General features: G+C 45.2%; 1 protein-coding gene across 4 annotated transcripts in view; it reads right to left on the reverse strand.

Moving 5' to 3' along the window:
* The window catches only part of TEDC1 (tubulin epsilon and delta complex 1), a 73701-nt gene extending 56664 nt beyond the window's left edge, over window positions 1–17037 (reverse strand). For all 4 annotated transcript variants that reach the window (XM_056355857.1, XM_056355859.1, XM_056355856.1 and 1 more), the window contains exons 1-3: window positions 16903–17037; window positions 15808–15886; window positions 8717–8919 (exon numbers count right to left, since the gene is read on the reverse strand). In XM_056355857.1, the coding sequence (XP_056211832.1) occupies window positions 8717–8919; window positions 15808–15886; window positions 16903–17034 (414 nt within the window). In that variant the 5' untranslated portion in view covers window positions 17035–17037. The remainder of the gene's footprint in view (window positions 1–8716; window positions 8920–15807; window positions 15887–16902) is intronic.
* Between the last annotated feature and the right edge of the window lie 2990 nt (window positions 17038–20027).

The following is a 20027-nucleotide window of genomic DNA, read 5'->3' on the forward strand; positions in this document are numbered from 1 at the left end:
TAAACAAGTACTTCATCATATAAACTGGTTATCAAAGAAAAACATAAGCATCAATGTGTTTGCAGACATGTGAGAAGGAAACATTTTTTGCACTAGTTGGTCCACTTGAGGATTTTAGTGACCTGGTATGAGAATGACCTTGCTCTATTCATACACCTTGAATTAAACTCTAAAAATTGTTTTAAAGCAAAATTCCTTGTAGATTCAGCGGTGATCTCAAAATATGCCACAAGCAATACTGCAAAGAAAACCCTTTGTTTTGCAACTTTACCACATCTCTACACATTCTGTACTTTTCCAATTCATATAGGTATCTTAATGCTTATAAATTCTTAACTTAATAAATTTACTGTGTCCTGTACACATGATGGACATGAAGAGGCCTATGCTGCCTGCATTGCTGCAAAAACAATGTAATCTTAGGGCTAGTTCCCTGAAAGATGCGCTTTTCTGACTAGGAGCTGCCATCTGTCGGTAAAAGGACAGACCCTGCTGCTGCCGGCTCAGCCCCTGCGAGCTGCGCCTTTTCCCGGACATCTTCTAAATCCCTCCAAGGATTCTCTGCTTCCGTATTTGGACGGCCAGCAAACAGCTTGCTGATCTTCCCATGGAAAAGCAACCCTACCAGAACACGGATAACACGTTTAACCCATGGATGTATGCATTGTCAACTCCCTGACATTAATCCTTGAGCAGTGCAAAATAAAACAACTGCCTGCTGAAACCTCTAACACACACTCCCAGCCCACTCCTCCCGTGCACCTGAGTTAATCTGGGTCTAGAGAGAAACTATTTACTCCCAGGTACTACTCAAATCTTAACTACACTAAGCACACAGCCTGGTATCACGAAGGTGGGAAGATGCATATCTAGATCCCTTGCTGCAGGACTCAGGAAAGGCAAAGCAATCACATAAATCAAGCCAATAAAGCGCTTCTGCAGCTTTTACTGAGCGCTCATTCTGAACCACTCATAATTCAGACAATGGTTTTGATGTGACATAACATATGTTAAGCTGTGTAATTACAAATCTTTAAACTGAGCATAATTTTTTTGTAAAATTAAACACCATAGCCAGAAATAACAGTATCAGACATGCTCTCTTAATTAATACAGCCATATATCTATCTGCAGGAGGGGAAAATGTGAAAAGGAACAATCTGAACAGATGAATGTGAAAGGGACAACGCTATTTTCATTAACAGCACTATCAACAACACTAATTGGATTTCCTTCTAGACAAGTTAGGATCCAGATTAGATATATGCACAGAAAGATGGTGTAAGAACCCACTCCCACACGACGCACATACCAATTAAATATCCAGGTATTTGCACAGAAGAATGTTTTCTACAAACCTATGTGCTCACAACATAGAGGTTATGCTCCTAGCATATTCAGCAATTAAAAAAAGAAAAATCCTGTGTTTCCACAAGGCCTTTTAGCTTTTCAATTTCAGTGCCTTTTGTAAAAAGTACTACTCACAACAGCACTCCCAAGAGCTCACTCTGAGCAAAGAGTGAAAAAGAGAAGGTGCTGAGGGAAGACAGAAAACATGAACACAGCTCCTACCCATTTGTGCCTTGTTCAAACAAGCCTGTCTGGCAGTAGCCACAGGCCTGAGGCACTAGAGCAAATCAGTCCCTTATCCCATCCCTCCTCACTCATTCAGGAGGTTACTTAAGAGCTCTGCAATAGAGTGAAAGCACTATGCCTTTAAAAGAGCACAGCAGCATTGCCTAATCTTTGGACCTGCATGGTTTCAAAATAACATTTAAATCCCAAAGCTCGCTGCATCACATATTCAGACAAAACACAGAAACCAAATATACTAAAACAAACACATGGCAGGATAGACCTTAACTCAGAGCACTGCATTTTGCAGGGTTCAAGAAATGCAATATGGGTAATTCCTTGCACTGCATTTCCTCTGCCTGCAGCTCTGCTTGTCCACGTCCATTATGCTCCACTGTGGAGCTGGACAGGACCAGCAGAGCAAAGACAGACGCAGCAAGTTACATCAGCAGCAAATCTGCAGCAAGAGGCCACAGGCAAAGAAACAGTAACTGCCCTCCAAGAAGAGAGGCAGAGGCCTGCCATATGTAGGAGGCCTGCCATGCCCCTTCTTCGCATGCTCCTTTTGTCCTCCTGAGGAAGAAGTGCATTCTTTCAAATGGTCCGCCGATGAGAGTTAAACCCTGATCACTTAAAGTGAGACACCAAAAGCAGAGGATGTTCTCAATCAAATCAAAAGGCCACAGTGAAGATAATCAGAAAGTACCAAAGGTACTGGCTGCTGCCTGACGCTGGAGGGCAGGAGAGGCACTAAACAGCTTAGTCACTCGGCTTCCCCAACAGACAAGGAGCTCCCCACACAGAATTTCAGCAGGGTACCACCAGTATGACCATCACCACACCTCATCTTCCTCTCCTCATGTGGAAGCTCAAGTGACTCCACCGCCTGTTGGCTGAACACCATCCAGAACACATCAGCTGTAACATCAGGTTCAAGAATTTTGCGTTTATTTGAAATTCAGACATTACCAGAGCAACAGCAGATTCAAATAATTATAAGCCTTTCTGATAGTTTCAGACTTGCCTTTTTAGAGCATTTTACCTTGACATGCTGTCAAAAAAAACCAACCAAAAAAACCCACTCTTTAAAGGGTATTCACTGTGTCAGGCAAAAATAGATGTTGTTAACCCCATGTTTTCCAGTGCAGTGCAGCACAGGAAATTGTTTTGCATTTGGCAAAAGGTTCCACAACAAGTCCAAAGCATGGAATTAAAAACACAAAAAAGATCAGAAGGAATAGCATGTACATCCCCACACGCAGAACAACACAGAGACAATTCCAGCTAAGACAATTTCAGCTATCACCTGTAACTTGTGCTTTAACACAAAAAAAAAAAAAAAAAAAAAAGGCATTTTTAAGAGTCCAAACTGAAATGTGCTCCAGTTCTTGTATGGCAAAAACATATTCTGAATTTAACCACATCTGACCACTAAGTATGTTTAAGCCTACAGGCAGTATCAGTAAGTAAACACAAAAACAAAACCACAAAAATTAACACTTGAGCAAACACCAAACGCATCACGCTGCCACAGGCAAAGCAGCGCTGCTCAAAATGGTGTAAGGGAAATTTTGCAGAAGAAACTTTAGGTTTCTTCTCTGCTTAGGTTTCGGGGACAGCTTTTAAAAAAACCTTCCTTAGCAGATACTGAAGAGAGCAACAACTGTAGAAAAAAAAAGGGCAAAAGATAAATGGTGAGAGTTACTAGGAAGATAGGAGGACAAAGAGAAAAGAAGTGTAAGCACAGGGAATAAGGGAGAGAAATCAAGAAATGAAAGCTGACAGACTAATACAGCCTATAAAGATCTGGAAAGTAATTATGCTTTCTGAGTCACAATCAATAGGTTAATAAAATTCCCTCCTCCACTCCCACTGGAATAGGTGAAGAGGGGAAAAAAACCACAGAAAATTTATATTTACTGACACTAGTGACAAAGGTTTCCTGGTTTTCTGCTGTGGTAAACATCAAGCTTGGCCGTTACATTAACACTTTCCTCTAATAACATGGTTTATGGAACAGCAGTGACAGTCAAGATTTTGATAAGAGAAGGCATTTCAACAAGATTAGAGCAACCACAAGCCTTGCGCTGTAATGTAAGTAGCCAGTGAGCCAAACCAGACCGTGACAAACAAAAGATTAATCAAATTGCAAACGTAAGAGTCAGAAAGCATGTTTAATTTCATTTTTCCCCACCACAAGTAATTAAACTGAGTTCACTTTGGCATGAGAGAGACATGCATGAATTCCAACTATAATAGCCATAATAGCTCTATTTGTTGATTAATATACATTCACAAAAGGAGGGGGGCGCCTAATTTTACTCAGAGGGCAAGAAGCAGGCAGAGGGAATTAGTGGAACCAAGAACCAGTGTTTGTATGACATTCTGGTGATAATGAGGGATATAACATCACTACCCCCACCTAAAAATTCAACAGCCTCCACACATAATTAAATTACAGGACACAGATTAATTTCAGTTGTAGAAATAACACCAGTACAGGCAGTATTCCTCCCCGGGAACAGAAATAATACATGCTCCCAGCATATTGCTATTATCTCCACAAACCATCACAGATCTGGAGAAAGCTGTGATGATAACACTAAAATTTTAAAAGCAAGGGGGGAAAAAAAATTAGTCAAATACTGAATGTGCTAAAAAGGCAGGTTTACATCAAACAATTATCTGCTTCTCAGAAAGACAGAGAATATGAGAACTCCCCAGGTCTGCCTTACAGGTTCACTGAAGGACAGCATTTCACCTACAGGTTTTCAGATTTGTTTTGTACTCTGGGATTTTCATGTGTAAACAGGAATCAATGAATGGCACTTGAGAATAATCTGCCTGTACACAATCACCAAAGCAACAGAAGATGTTAAGACTGACATCATGGCAGTGCATATTTGAGATAGAAATCCACAAGGGGTATAAAAAGCCTTTGAGGACAATGTCCATCAATTAATTGCCCAGTGCTTTAAGGCAATAACAACAGGTGAGAATTCCCAAGTAGGCACTTCAGTAAATCAATGTGAACCTCCAATTCAGACTGTACTTAAGTCTTTATAGATCTAACAGAATGAAAGATTACTTTTTTTAAAGAATTGACCAATGCAAGGTTTGAACTTTCACTTACTGCCTCTGGAGTCACCAAGGTGCTGGCCAATCAGCACAGTAGATTCAGAGAACGGACCTGCACTATAGCAGCCAGATATTAAGAGTCAGACATGCACCCTGGCTCCCCTCTTCCCTTCTCCTGCTCAGCAACACGGGTTCCAGTTTGCTCTTTTAACTGTCTCGCCCGCTCAGTTTACAAACTTCACGTACTGGAAGAGCACTGTGGGTGGAAGGCTAGAGGGTGCGGTGGCTCCTTCAGTCCTGCTGACTGGAGCAAGTACTGCAGCAGGCACGCAGTACCCTGGCTCAGGAGAGACTGCAGCACTGCCCTTTCAAAAAAAAAAACCAGCTGGACGCCACATGAGTTGCCCTGAAGGATTTTCTTACCTAACACACAAAAACAGTCAACACGTATAATCATCCTAGGCTATTAACCATACTTGTCCTTACCAAACACCACCTCAAGATTATATTTTTATTTAGATTAGCCACATTAAGCACTACTTCCTACCACCTTAACCCTTTCGTCATGCTTTCACCACTGCTTGTTTTATAATTTTAGGAATCCCTTAACTTCTGATTCTGAAGACATAAGTGCACGTCAAAGTAAGCTTGTGGAAGCCTTCTCCAGCTCAGGATCTTATGATTATGAATTCTACACAGCAGCTGAGCTCCATGTCCATCATGTGTCATGAATACCCTTGTCCCTCTATAAATAACCAGCCTGAAATCCTTTAGAGCTGATGGAAGTGTTCAATTTGCAGGGGAAGAAAACTGTGTTGCTAAGGAACTGCAAAGAAAAAAAGGCCAGAGAGCAGTAATCTGAAATGAAAGGAATTAATTTAATTGGCCCTTGATATGTTGGGTATTTGGCATATTATCGGCAATTTAGCAGGCTGTAGGCTTTGTTTCAAACTTGGGCTGAGAGAATAGTCAGAACATGATTGCATCCTTAATTTAGGGATTAGCTGCATTCTGTCTTCTTCATGCAACAGACCCTGTCCACTTTTGTAGTTTCAGAGAAAATTTTAAAAGCAAATCACGTGAATACCAGTTTGAACTACAGCTATGCCTACAGTTCTTGAGACTCCATTTTTTTAGATTAAGATAAAGGGTAAGGATTTTATTCACATTTATTCTCACTAGTAGACCAACCCGTGCTTTGCCAGTAAGTACTGGCTTTCATGCTTTGCTTTGGCAGAGATCTCAGCAATGCACAGAACCAAAAGCTATTGCATGGATTTTTGTTTTGCAACATTTTCATTTCAGGAAAATATCTTCAATTTATTATAATGATATGAGGGGAAAAAAAGACTCCATGCAGTGGAACATTTTTCAAGCTCTTTCTCAGCTGAAAATTTCAGGTGTTTTAAAGAGCATTTGCTTTTCTTTCTTCCTTTTTGAGACAGAACTTTCTCTAGTGAAGCTTTTTTTCTTCTTTTACCTTTCTACTTTGATTTACTTAAATAGAAGAGAGTTACAACTGCAGAGACTACATCTCTGGCATACGTAGCAATGCCTTTACAATCTGTTACACATCTTCCAACACTTCAGCTTAAGTATCGCAAATGCCTGATATTTAACATTCCCAGAGTCAACATTCCAGTACTTCAATTGTTCAAGTTGTACTTTAACTCACAAGATGTCAGGTATCAAACTGACAACCTCACCTTCTTCCTTTCTTACTATGATTTTAGGGGCTACACTGTTGAACACCGACTGATGAGTAGACTTTGCCACATGAAGGTAACCCATAAAATAACTATCAAATAACAATATATAAGAACCCTCTCACACCTTTATGCAACAAACAACAGGCTTTCATGAGAGGTTTACAGGGAACTGACTTACTAACCAAAATGTGGGGGGTGACCCACCTGTCCTCTTCTTACCCATTACATCCTTATGTCCTTATCCATGCATTCCTAGATCTTCATTTGGTTGGGTCTTACTGGTTGAATTTAATTGTTTTTTAATTCCCAGTTAATCAAATAAAAGATAAGAACTCTCCCTCAAAATTCTGTTTTGTTTTAACTTTATGATATAGAATGACAAAACACACCAGTTACACTGCAACTACATTCTATCATATTTCTCCCTATGAACATCCATTTTTATTGGAGCACGAAAATTTGCTAGATGAACACCATGCAAGAAACGTTGCCATTAATACATTGAGCTTTACATAAACTGCTAACTCCAATTCCCAGTGTATAAAATTTTCGCGTGGCCTATTGAAAAAAATTTTCCAGACCTGTAAACCTTTCCAAACACTGCTCCAGACAGTTACTAAGTTATTGGATAAAAACATGAAATATGTATTGCACACTTTTTGAGAAACACAGGTAGAGCAGGTTAGAATAGCAGTAAAAGGCACAGCAATACATTTCTCAGCGTGCCTCTGTGTGGCCATAAGTGATAACACTGTATTACAATAGTTCTTTCATCTCTTTTTGGAAAATGTAAAACTTAAGACCTTCAGAGAAAATAACATAGGCACTGCCTCATTGCTTGAATTCCTGTCACTGCCACACTTCACTCATTACTCTTTTGTAATATAAATTAAGGACACAAAAAGTAATCTGCTACCACACATGAAAAAAAAGAAGTTTAAAGTAAAAAGTTCTCCAGAAGTGTCTTTTTCCTAAAGTCTCAAGGCAGCATTCACATCACTGGCAGGCACCACCACTAACACCTAGTGCACCAAACATCACCTCTTGTGCTCCCTCTTCTGCACAGCAAACAATTGTAGTCTAGCAAGAGTGGTCCGTTTTCTCAAAATACTGTTAATACTGTTGTTAAAGGTGACTTCCCTTTGAACTGCTTTCCGCTTGTACAAATATTTTCCTTCTGAAACCACTATCTATATTGCAGCTCTCAAAACTCACTTTCCTGCTTTGGTGTCTCCTAAAGGTTCTAGAAAACCAGGTAGCCTACAGTCTAGGGGAACACGTGTATGTGATCATGAAGACCACAAGGTCTTTGATGTTAGGAGATTATCACAGGTAGGGTTTCGGACCTACAATGTCCTTTGCCAAAAAAAGAAACAGTATTCTGTGAGCTGGTCATTTTGAATCAGTCTGACTAGACGAAGATGACTTAGAACAAACTCACAACCATCTAGACAGGCCTCGTCCACACTACCACACTGCACTGGTCAGTTTAAATTCAGCCTACATCATCCGTTGTATTAAGAGCAGGGACAGTTTACTCACAACAAACAAAGTATAAACAGAAAAAACATCAACTTCTCTCCTAAGCTTCTCACTCCATGCTCCAGAGCAATTGTCTATACAGTAACATGTGCACATGGCCTTAAATGCAAGGAATGGATTTTAAAAGCAGTGATACTAAACATTACTACACTGAGTTGGGGGGGGGCGGCTTTTTTTTTTTTTTTTTATCATGCATATATACTGCAGCTAAAGCAGACACACAGCTATCCTTAGCTTATTTCAGAGCAGGCTTGCTATGTGCTAACATTTTTTTATTGATGGAAACAACAACATACCCCACTGTGCTCTCAAGAAGGCTACAGGGTCATTAGTTACCCCAAGAGCACTAGCTGCCATTTGAGATCTTGATGGTTTTAAAAAGTAGTTTGCCTTAGGAATATTTGCTCTACCCAATGCTAACATACCCAGCATTCACAGCTAACCTGTTTGCCTAGACTGCAGAACCACACATGCTACAGTCCAGAAGCACAAAACTCAGAAGCACAGAGATCAAAGACATTCACTTACTTGCATTCCTCCACACTGGTCTCACCTATACAGGAAATAAAAATCAGGGAATTCAGGCAGAGGTGGGAGTTTGAAAAAGAGAAGGAATCCAGATCACCTGCACACAAAAAGTTCAGAGAAGGGAAAGAAAACAGGTTCCAGATGCTGGCCCCTTCAAGTTTTTTTAAAGCTGGAGTAAGGCATAGATACCAAGATATCATGCATTACACACCAGTGATAACACAGCTGCTGTCACAAGATGTTACTCATGGTCAGATAAAATGGAAGGATACAAGCATGCTCACCGTGCACACAGAGGTTTCATCCCCAGTCTTTACTCTGTTCCGAGCCAAAAGCTGCTCCAAGAGGCTGTGTCTGTGCAGCAGCCAGGAAAACGCCAGCAGCAGCTCCCGACTACCCACTGAGCCATCAGAGGGGAGCTGGTAGAGTTCTGGCCTGTCATAGCCATGGTACCATAGTGCCGATTTTACAAACCTAATTTGGTTATCTGAAAAGAAGAAAACAATTAAGAATAACACACTGCACTACTCAACGCATTTACCAGTTCAGTTCCAAAAACTGCTGCCTCCTCTGAGAGGAAGATTTTTAATGAAGCCTAAGATTAGTGGAGGGCAATGGGGACTACAGTCCTTATCAACAACTGATAAAGGTCAGGAGGTAAATGGTAGAAACCTTCCTTACGTTGCCCCATTCTGATCTATAGGAACTACTGCTAAGGGAAAAGAAGAAATTCAAAGTTGAGATCAAGACTAGTAATGGCCTCTAGGAGATCAACAAAGACAAAAAGGATAAAAAGCCATCCCCACTATAACAGGACTCCAATTCACTTGTGTTTTATGAGCCACCAAGCATACTACAAATTAGTAAACACTCCAGGTCACTTTACTCCTGAATGAAACTGAAATATAGAGATAGGAGTTTCACAGCCTGCTGTAAAATCTCTGAGCACCAGTGAGCAGGCAGAGATAATGCAGCACACCACACAGACTATTTAATTCTCAGGAATGCTCTGATCCATATTCCTTCACACCAGCAAATGTTACCTGACACCTACAAGACAGGCACTACAGAACTGGAAAATACTGAACAAGACACAGAGAAAATTGTTATTAAAAAAGGTTCTGACCAGTAAGCCTCAGCTCTGTATTAAGCCAAAACTATACTAAAGAACATAATTAGGGGGCACAATGATAAACAATACATACTGGGGAAGAACCAACAGTTGCTGTAAAAGGAAGTCCTGCTCAAAAGGCTACTGGAGTTCTCCAAAGGCAACAACAAGCGATTAAGGAAGACTCAACCAATGCAGGACATTTAGACTTCCCAGTGGGACTCAACTAGCACAAAGAAACTAAGGCACTGCGATTGAGAGAGAAGGCCCTTGCATCAATGATGAGTGCCTAGCTGGTAAGAACCAGAGGGTAGGAAGAAATGGTGGTTTCATGAGGGCTCTGTGCTACACAGTTGCTGTTCAACCAACTCAAAATGACACACAGACAACATGACAGTAACAGAAAATTTGGTGCCGATGTGATATTACTCAGTATAAGGAATTCAGGCAGATCATGAAGGATTGCAGAACCTAATGAGCCCAATCTTTAAAATGACATAATAAAATTCTTCTTAGAAAAAATGAAAAACTATGCACACAAGGGAAAAAACAATCCTAGCCTTACTGACACAGCAATGGGCTTGGAGCTGACCACTGGACTCAGAACACAATCTTGGATAATGAAGATCTTTTGTGACAGTATCACACTTGGTTCTCACAGGTATCCAAAGGCAAACTGAACCTAAGAAATCTAGAAAGAAACTAAACTGAACATTATATTGTTTTGTATATCTACTGTGAGCCCACATCTCAAATTCAGTGTTGTTTTATTTCTTCCGTTCCAAAAAGGCTACAGAAAACTTGGGGAAAAAAACGAAGATAAAAGATCAGTATGATCACAAGTACAGAACAGCTTCATTGTAAGAACCGACAACATATGCCAACAAGATGACTGAGAATGGGTATGACAAAACTCTTTTAAAATCATGAGTGCTGTGGAATGGGTGAACAGGGAATAATTTGTTTGCACAACATTCGATACAAGAACTGCAAGCCACCAAATAAAGTTAGCAAGCACGCAAGTCAAAACAAGTTAAATAAATGTTCTTCACACACAAAGTAAAGCTCTGAAATTTCTGGCCATGGGACACTGGGCACTGTTACACAGGCCCGAGGAGGAACTGGATTTACAGAACAGGAGTTCATGGAAGCTTATGAAATACAAAGATATGCTCTCTGGTTTGAGAAGTCTGAGAAGTAAATTACTAGAGGTTGAAAGAATACTCCCCTGAAAGTATCAGAGCATATTTGCTCTTTCCTTTCCCCTGGGCATCTACTTTTGACAGCTGCCCCAGCTGGATGGAGCTAGAGGAACCTTCAGTTTGATCCACTTTAGGCATTCCTACATACTAAGGAAGAAAGCTACTCCCCTTTTCCAGCATAATGCTTCAGTATCTCCATTGGGTTTCATAAAAAAGCTACACACTCACACACAAGTAACAGGAAGCACAAACCTCTCACAATCAGAGACTGTCACTGCTGTCCTTAATTAACGTAACAATCCATTACATTACATGCCCATTTGCCTGCTCCCTGCCACTTGTAGTAAAAACATCCCCTAGCACTGAAACATATCATAATCCTTCTTTGTCTGGTATCAACCACTGAAGCTCAAAAACCACATAATGACCAACTTCAAAATAAAAAAAAAAAACCACAACCCAAGAAAAAAATCCTGTTGCTCTCAAAAGGATTTTGTTCATTACATGGGACTCTTACAGCGAAGAGTGGCTGATTTAACTTCATTTGCAAAAAGCTAAAGGAGTCTTACCCACCAAAAGTAATACAAAGCCAAGACAGGGAGGAGCTACAAGCTCCTACTATGCTAGTAACCCTACAGGAGCAGTACACTGCTACAGCTCTGCCGAGGCTGGAAGGAGCTGGTAGTCACAACGGGTGACCAAGCCCTTTGCACCTTAACAGACCAAAGGAAGGTATATTGTCTGCACTGTCTGACCAGCTTCACGATTTAGGGAAACTAGTGCGGCTCCCTAAGGAGATGCCTACTTCCAGAGTGCTCCTCAGTCTAAATCCACAGCTGAAACTACTAAACAGATTACTAGACATCTTCAGCAGTAGAAGCAGGAATACACAGTTGGCCACATGAAAGCTACAAATGAATTCCTGGCAAAGGCATGAACCATGACTGAAGAACAAAAAACAAGATCAGGAGCACGATTAAGCAGGTGACAATGGTGCAGAGCTACTATTTTTTTGCAGGACTAGTGTTTTGCATAGCAGAGCTTCTGCAGAAACACATGACAGTTGGACAAATGGTTTTGAACCTAGCTTGTTTCTGCATTACAGAGAAAAAGGACCCCTAAATCACTCTGCTCATTTTGCAGAACCTGTGAATGTAAAAACAAGCAGCTTCCCTTCACGACACTAGGGTGGCAGAAATGCCGATGGTTTGCTAAAAATCTTGCTGTAGATATGCACTCCATTCCCTCATGCACAGGGGGAGCACTCAGATATTAGAGATATTAATTTGATCGCTCTTGAACATTCTCGCACGAGCTAGGTTTTCATGTTGCCCTTTCTTTTTCTTTGTGCATTTGTCAAGAAATGAAGTAACATAACAGGTAAAGGCAGAAATACTCCAAAAGGAAAGGTCAGTACTTACTTTCCACCTATTTCAAAGCAAACAAGCATCACATGCTGCCACCTGCAGTTCAGGGAGCTCCCTAAGAAAACATCTCAAAGAGAAGGAATAGAGAGCAAGCCAGGTGGTTTTTCCCTTTATCACTGTTTCCCTGCTCTGACACACCACTCAGGACCAGATCCACCAAGGCCATTTGCCACCTGAAATTCTGTGTTGCTCTGGTCCTTTCTCTCTCCCTATTTCATCTCTCCCGCTGCAACACACTGCCTTCACACGAGAGGGTATGATTGTGTGAGTATCAGGCAGGAATAATGGGTGAGCAGTCAAAGCATGGATCTAGAACTGGGGCTCAAAGAGCCTTTCCATGACCTTAGAGAAGTCAGTTTTCCTCATCTCTAAAGTGCTCTGCTTACAAGGAAACAGTGCTTAGATAAATGGCAGCTACATAAGTACCCCAAGACCAAGATGGATTCCTTCATAACATGCAGCTGAGAGAGATGAAAAAACATCACTCGGCAGATTAACACCAGTCACTCAAACATCTCCTCTTTGACAACATCTTCTTATGGCATTTCATGAGGATTAGGCAATTTATAGAGAAAGACCTACACAGTCCTTCCAGCTAATCCCCTTCTGCATGCACATTATTTATAGAAGTATGTTTGGCAAGTAAGACCAAGCTGTGGATGAACCTCGGGTTTCAGCTCTCTTAAAACTATACTCAAGCTGTGCTCTTCCACTTTATGAATACTGCAGAACATTTTCAGTGAATTACAACATGATACACAAGTAAGGGTTATGCATCAGCCTGGCAGGCTAAGATGGAAAGGCACTAAATCAAGTACAAGAACAAGCACAGGTACTTCATGCACTCAGGCAAAAAACACCTGCATAGGTAGTGGTGTTATGGGAAACTACTGCTGCAGAAGAACGTTCTCTGCTTCATTTGTCAAACAAACAAAAATATATTACAGCTCCAGACTTCTTCCCCATACTATAAAACCTGAATTGCGACTCCAGAAAAGAAAGATTTCTGCCAACTATCTAAATGCATACTGCACTGCTACGTGCTGTGGCTGTTAGGTTGTTAACCGAGTCCGCCAGCTTTCAGCTTCTGTGAGGAAAGAGCAGCATCAAACCACTAATCATGACTTCATCAGTGTGGTTATGCCTGGAGTACTATTACACAGCTTACTTTGACTTGTGCTCCACTGACGAGAGACCCATTGTTCCAACATGTTTACAGGGCTGGAGTGTATTAACGCCTTCCCACTGGAGTTTACAGTGAGTGCTTTATGCTGCGTGAAGAAAAAAAATCTTCCAAAATGAGAAACCAAGAGCCATTTGCAGAATTTTATAACCACGGACCGGCAGGCTTCAGCGCGGTTTCCCATTTCTTTCTGCAAGAACGCAATAGTTCTTACATTTTTGAAAACATCAAACTGGATTTTTTTCTATGTAATTTTTCAAATATTTTATTTTCTGCTAGATAGGCAATAAAATACATCTACCATTCAAAAACATGGTGCAGAAAGTTTTTCTAAACAATGTCACATCACAAACATAACAAGGAAATGACTAGTAGCTGTTCTAATCAAAGCAAATTTTAATCTCCTCTATAAAATTCACTGACACAAGAAGATCAGATCAAAAACTGACTAATGAAAACTACTAACTTGAAACAGAAATACACACTGGGTTGCAGCTTCAAAAGTCACTAGATAAACAGGACTTCCCAGACCAAGGAAAACTGTTCTGGAAAAATCTGACCTTTTCCATGGGCCAATCTGTAAAAGCATTCTATCCTTGCAATACACTGCTTTCTTCTAGCGCCTCACAACTGCAAATGGCCCAACATCTGGCAAGCAGTCCTTGAAACGTAGATCTCGTTCTACAGGGTGTTGAGAACCACTGTGACCCCAACACCACACACAGACTGCAGGTGAAAGTTCAATGTTTCCTTTGGAAAAATAAAAGGTACAAGGCCATTTGAGTATGGCTTTTTTCCAGAAAGCTGTTCATATGCACACAGTAACCTGTATTCCAAAGGAGTCTTCACAGCCTTCCTCTGGGATCTGGCAACTGCTGCCCTCGCCTTGTTTTAGCTAAGATAATTAAGAGGCTGCATAAACCAGCAAAGAAAGCCTGATCCATGGACTAAAGCACTAGACTTGGACTAGAGGAATCTGTTTCAATTCCTTGTTGTGCAACAGGATCCTGTACAAACCTGAGAAAATTATGCAGTCCCTATGCCCAAGGCCTCCACTTCATTTACATTATATAAATACCTGAAAGACCACAAGTGCTCCAGAGCAGGGACAGAGAAGGCAGTAAAATATTGATCGTGTTCACAGCAAACACCTCGTTCACTTGGCCAAGCAAAGGTGATTAGTGTAATTTGAAAAACAGTACAGCCCTCCAACCTGAATTTCAGCTTTAATCACCAAGTTGTTAATGAATAAGTTTCTTAAAAATCAGCTCAGCAGTTCTGAGCAGAACCACACATTCCTACTTCACAATCTACCAGCCAAGGCTGGGTGTGCTCTCTTCTAGAGCCAGCAACCTGCCACATGCACACAAAAATCCTGTCTCCAAATGCTACAAGCGACTAGTATGGGAACAGCCAGGATTCAATGAGGTTGCACTTGTGCAGGCCCACCTCCACAAAGCTGTATGAGGCAGTCAATAAATCGACTTGCCATACACAGCAGATTGTGGATGAGCAGAAAAGCAAAAACAACCAAATGAAAAATAGCAGTACTATGAGTAACACGGAAACATGCAGATTTCCTGCTGAGCTACCAGCAAAACTATGCAGTTTTGCTCCACACTGCACCATTCCTTTTTTAACTCTTGTTTACAGAGCCATCAGATTCCCAGCTCTCCGGGAGGTTAAACAATGTAATCTAGGTTCTTTTTGCTTTCAAGAGCAAAAGTGGATTTTAAGTGGTTTTGGTCCGAGGAGACCTTTATCCATCACAGACAATCCCATTCTCAAAACTTCCTCTGACAATGAAAGAGGTCAAGAGACATCTTTCAAGAGAGAAGTCTGGGGAGTAGTATCATACTTGGAATCACGTATACTTAAATAGTAATTAGTGTTCCATCATTGTGAGAAGCCAGCCGGCATTCAGCTTCCCTCTGGTGCAGCGGCCCTGTCCACAGAGATATTCATGGTCCCTCTACAATACACACACTTTTTGTTTTGTCTAGAACTTCAGAACACTGCCTTTATGGTTCATATACTGTAATTCACAGCCCTGATATAGGACTTGATAGAAAATTAACCACAGAATCACGTGTCATATACAGAATGGGAAAAGAAGGAATCAAAGGAAAAATAAATCTATTTCTGTAATTATCTCTGCAGATGATGAGAATGCCTAAGATCACTGCACAGATCTACCTGTGGTAAAACATCAAAAGAGAAGCAAGAGTCCCTGGCAGATGCAAGAATATCCCAGTTCCCTAGACAAAGCAAGCCAAAGAGGAGTAAACCTGCCTGCACAGCTGCTGTAAAACAGTAAGTTGGTGGCACAAGTATTCAAAATAGAGCATTCCTGACAGGGAGCAAGGGCCCAAAAGAAAAAGTGCTACAAGACCAGTCCCAGTACTTCCCTGGGACAGATGGGGATCGCAGTCACCCAGACTGACTAGGTTACCTATGGCATCAGACTCTGTCCACTTGCTTCCATGGATTTGTTTCAGAAGAGCATAGAGCAGCCTCCAGCAATCCAGGGTCTGCAAAAAAAGAGGGGTGGAGGGAGATCAGTAGGCAAAATATTTGTCATATATTTAGTCTTAACTAGACATTTAAACCCATATCTGAGCATATATTTTTACATGGAAAAGCACACCAGTACCCTGCCAACACTGCAGAATCAGGCAAGTTCACCTATTAGCTGCGTTATGAATGTTACCTACAGTAAGGTGCACGCAGAAAGAGAAGGGCTACTAATGCTGGCTGCACAGCAAGACCCAGCACTTCCACTTTGAGGCACATGCGTCCAGGACCACAGCTTCTAAAATATCTGCTCTGATATAACCACATATGGCACAACTCACCCACAGTCAAACAAGCACTTGAAGACACCATAAAGATCTGACCATGATAGTATCAAAAACTCACAAACAAGAGGCAGCACACAGTGAGCTGGAACTGGAAATCATTTCTTGGCCACACAAGGACAGCATGCTGACAAACTGAGAGTGATTCCTACAGCTAGAATTTCAGCCAACACTCGTAAAATGCTTAAAATAGCTATCTGAGCAAGTGGAGCACCCTGCATGTGAGCTGATGGCCTCGCACTCATCACCCTGTAAAGCCCTGAAACAGAAAGACCCAGGCAAGTGTACAGTCAAGGGAAGCACACCTCAGGCGGCACTAGAAAGGTGTTGCAGACCACGGTGCAGTATCATGCTTTGCGTTAAAACCGCAGTAAGAGGAAAGCCCTTCCCAGTGGAGCGAGCTCTCCAGGACTCACACAACACACGCCGGCTGGGGCCCACACCACGGTCCCCCCACGCAGGGCCTGGCTCCACACAGGTGCCCCTGTCCCAAGGCCAAGCCCCACCTAGGTGCCGCCGTCCCGTCCCCCCCCAGGACCCGACCCCACACGGGGAGGACCCCTGCCCGCCCACAGCGATGTCCCCCCAGCGGGGCCCGCTGCACCGCCCACCCACCCCGAGACCACGGAGGCTGCCAGGCGACAACCGGGGCCGCCAGCGAGGGGTGCCCCGGGGCGGCCCGCGCTCACCGCCTGCGGCCGGTCGAACCTGGCACGGCGCAGGGTGTCGGGGGCGGGCCGGGCGGGGGGCGGCAGGGCCCGGCACAAGGCGCCGACGGCGGCCGACAGCGCCCGGTCCCGCCGCTCCTGCCGCCGCCTCATCGCGCCCGCCGCCGCTTCCCGCCCTCCGCCGGCGCGCGGCGGGAGCATGCGCAGTCCGCCGCAACCTCGCTAGCCCGCCCCCTGCGGCGCCCCCTGGCGGCCGGGAGGGAGCACCGCCGCGCCAGTGCGCCTTGCCGCCATGCCCTCTCGTAGCGCGCTGATCTGCCCCTTGTTTGTTCTCCCCTGCAGGGCAGAGCTCGCTTCTTGCCTCCCCCAGCAAGTGACCCCCCGGGCGAGTGGGAAGCGCCCGGTGGACGGTCGCCCCCGCAAGGCACGCCTCCCCCACGGCCAGGCCGCACCGCCCGCCCGGCCGCAGGCCCTGAGGAGAGCCGGCCGCTTCCCCGCCCTTCCTGGCTGGAAACGGCAACAGCCCGCTTCGGCTTTCCGAAAAACGCCTCCGTGCTGCTGTCAGACCAAGAAATCCTTCCTCTGCTGCTGTCAGACCAAGAAATCCTTCCTCGGCCGATGGGAGCCGAGGCCTGTCCCCCGGCTCCCCGCCTTCCTCTCGGCGCCAGGGGCGGTGGCGCAGGCAGCCTGCCTCGCCCGCGGGTGAGCTCACCACTGGAGCGATCCCAGGGGTTAATCCGGCATGAGGAGGCGGCCCTTTGGGAGATAGCCTTGGTCACTGGGGTGGGAAGGCCACCTCTTGGCTGGGGTTTACTGGCAGAAGCCTGGCCCTGAGGCGGGCTCCAGCTGCGGGCCTTGCGGAGGGACCTGGCCTGCTCCACCCGCACAGCCGGGCCCCTGCCTGTGCCTGTACACCAAACCTGCTCAGAACCCCCGCTCACTGATGGTTTCTTGGCCAGTTACCCAGTTCACAACCCATTTAACACACTATGCATGAATCTAGTGTGATGCTTTTATCTACTGTGATACTTTTCTCCCCCTACCCCCACCCCCAATATCTGAACACCGTGAAACAACACATGAAATCCAGCTATGGAACAGCCCCTTGCAGCCTGAAACAACACATGGAATCCCTTCCAGCTATGGAACAACCTCTTGCAGCCAAATGGCTCCTCGCAATGAGGAGAGAAATTGCATTGGTCCAACGAGACCTTCAGCAAAGCCGGCTTGCTAACGTGAACTGCATTTGCACTCTTTCCCTCTATTTGCTGCCCCTCCTGCTTCCCACCCCTGTGCCGGGGAGCGCAGCCCTTCCCGACGCCAAGCTCTGCATCGCTGCTCTCCCAGTCCTGCAGATCCTGGCTGCTGCTCCAGCCGGCCCTGAAAGGACCCCTGGGTGTGAGTTACCCAGGCTTAAGGATTTTTAAAATATCTCCTCTAGCAGCTGTTGTCTCACATCCTCCTTCATTCCTAATGGCCTGGAAAGCATTTTCCTTATCCCTTGTCCAGCTCTAGCTCAGCAATCTCTATCTGCTTCCTTGCTCTCCTTCCTTACAGGTTTGGCATCTCCATACGGTTCCTTGTCTTTGGCTCCCAAAAGCCCAAAGTCCTTTTTTATTGCCCAGAGCCTTATCGGACCTGGATAATCCTCTGCTGTCTTTGGCATCCTTCGCGGCTTTCCGTACCTTGCCGCTATCAGGCGCTGTCTGGTGCCTCCGTGACACATCACTTGTCTATTTTCCCGTCCCTGCTGCAAACTCCGGGCAGGAGGACCCTCAGCTGCAGCCAATTTCCTTTGTTTTCTTGACCACTCCATAAACCCTGCTCAAAGCCATCCCTGTCCCCACACACATTCCTCTGTCTAGGCCTCTCCTCCCGGGGGCAGCTGCCTGCTTTGCCGCTGCAGAGACAAGGGCTCTCCTGCAGCACCCAGCGCACGCACCAGTGGGTGGTTCTGCCCATCATCCCCGCTCTGGGCTCCTGTCCCCCAGCCAACGCACCCCAGCCAGTGAGCATCACCACCTGGCACAGGAGCAGCAGCTGGGATGCACGCCATGCTGGCATGCCAAGAGCCTGTGTGCCACCTCTTCATCCCGCCGGCCAGGCCAGCCCCGCGGTGCCCCAGAGCCAAGCTGGCTGCCCTCCTGGCTGGTGTCCCCTGGTCCCCAGCCCCACGGCTCCCCCGGCACGCAGCCCCGTGGGCGCAGCTGACACAAGATGCCTGGCGCTGCGGAGGGTTGGCGCCTGGCCATGGGTGAGTCGGACGCCAGGCAGCTTATCCCAGCCTCTCTGGCGCGATGCGGCACAGCACAGCGCAGCGGGGGCTCAATCTCAGCACGCAAGGCCCCACTTATCTGCTCTGCCGGCTGCCGGGGCGGTTTTCCCAGGATGGGAGAAGCTGATGGGAAGGCAATGGTTTCCTGCTGCAGAGATGGACCTAGTGCTGCGGACAGATGAAGGAGGTGATGGTGTGACAGCCTCCGGCATGCTGTCCCAGCAGTGCTGGGGATGCCACCCCACTGACAGCACAGCCCCTGCATCCAAGGCACCCTCACCTCCCCTGTCCCCAGTCCCACAGGGACGGACAGATGCAAACAAGCAGTGACAGGCTGGTGTCACTCTGATGGCACTGTGTACACTTGAGAGGTCACGGGAGACTGGCGGGAGCCCCCAGGATCCCCTGTATGGCAGGGGGCAGCAGAACAGAGCTCTGGGCCCTACAGCTCTGCCCTGGCACCAAGGCAAGCTGCTGCCGCAGCGAGCACAGCGAAAGGGACCACAGTGGGAAGAGATGGTCTGGGCTTATATTGAGATGCCAGGGATGCTCCTCCTGGGGAGAGGTCACCGGGCTTCACCCTCGCTGGGTTCCAGGGGCTCGCACGATGCCGTGCAGCCACGCAGCCGACCATTTTCAGCACATGTGTCAGCTGGGGTCATTTCCGCCGCGGGTGACTCAGCCGGGCCCAGAGGCCTGTTTGCGCCTGCACCATGGCAACCCGCTGCCGCAGACAGCCCCACTGCTGGTGGCGTTGCCAGAGATGACAGCCACATCACATTGCCTCATGCAGATTGTATGCAATAACGGCGATCTCTGCTCGCTCCGGCAGCAGCACAGCTTCCTGATGCCACCACAGCCCAGCCCTGCC

Source organism: Falco biarmicus, chromosome 11, assembly GCF_023638135.1.
Source record: "Falco biarmicus isolate bFalBia1 chromosome 11, bFalBia1.pri, whole genome shotgun sequence".
NCBI lineage: Eukaryota > Metazoa > Chordata > Aves > Falconiformes > Falconidae > Falco > Falco biarmicus.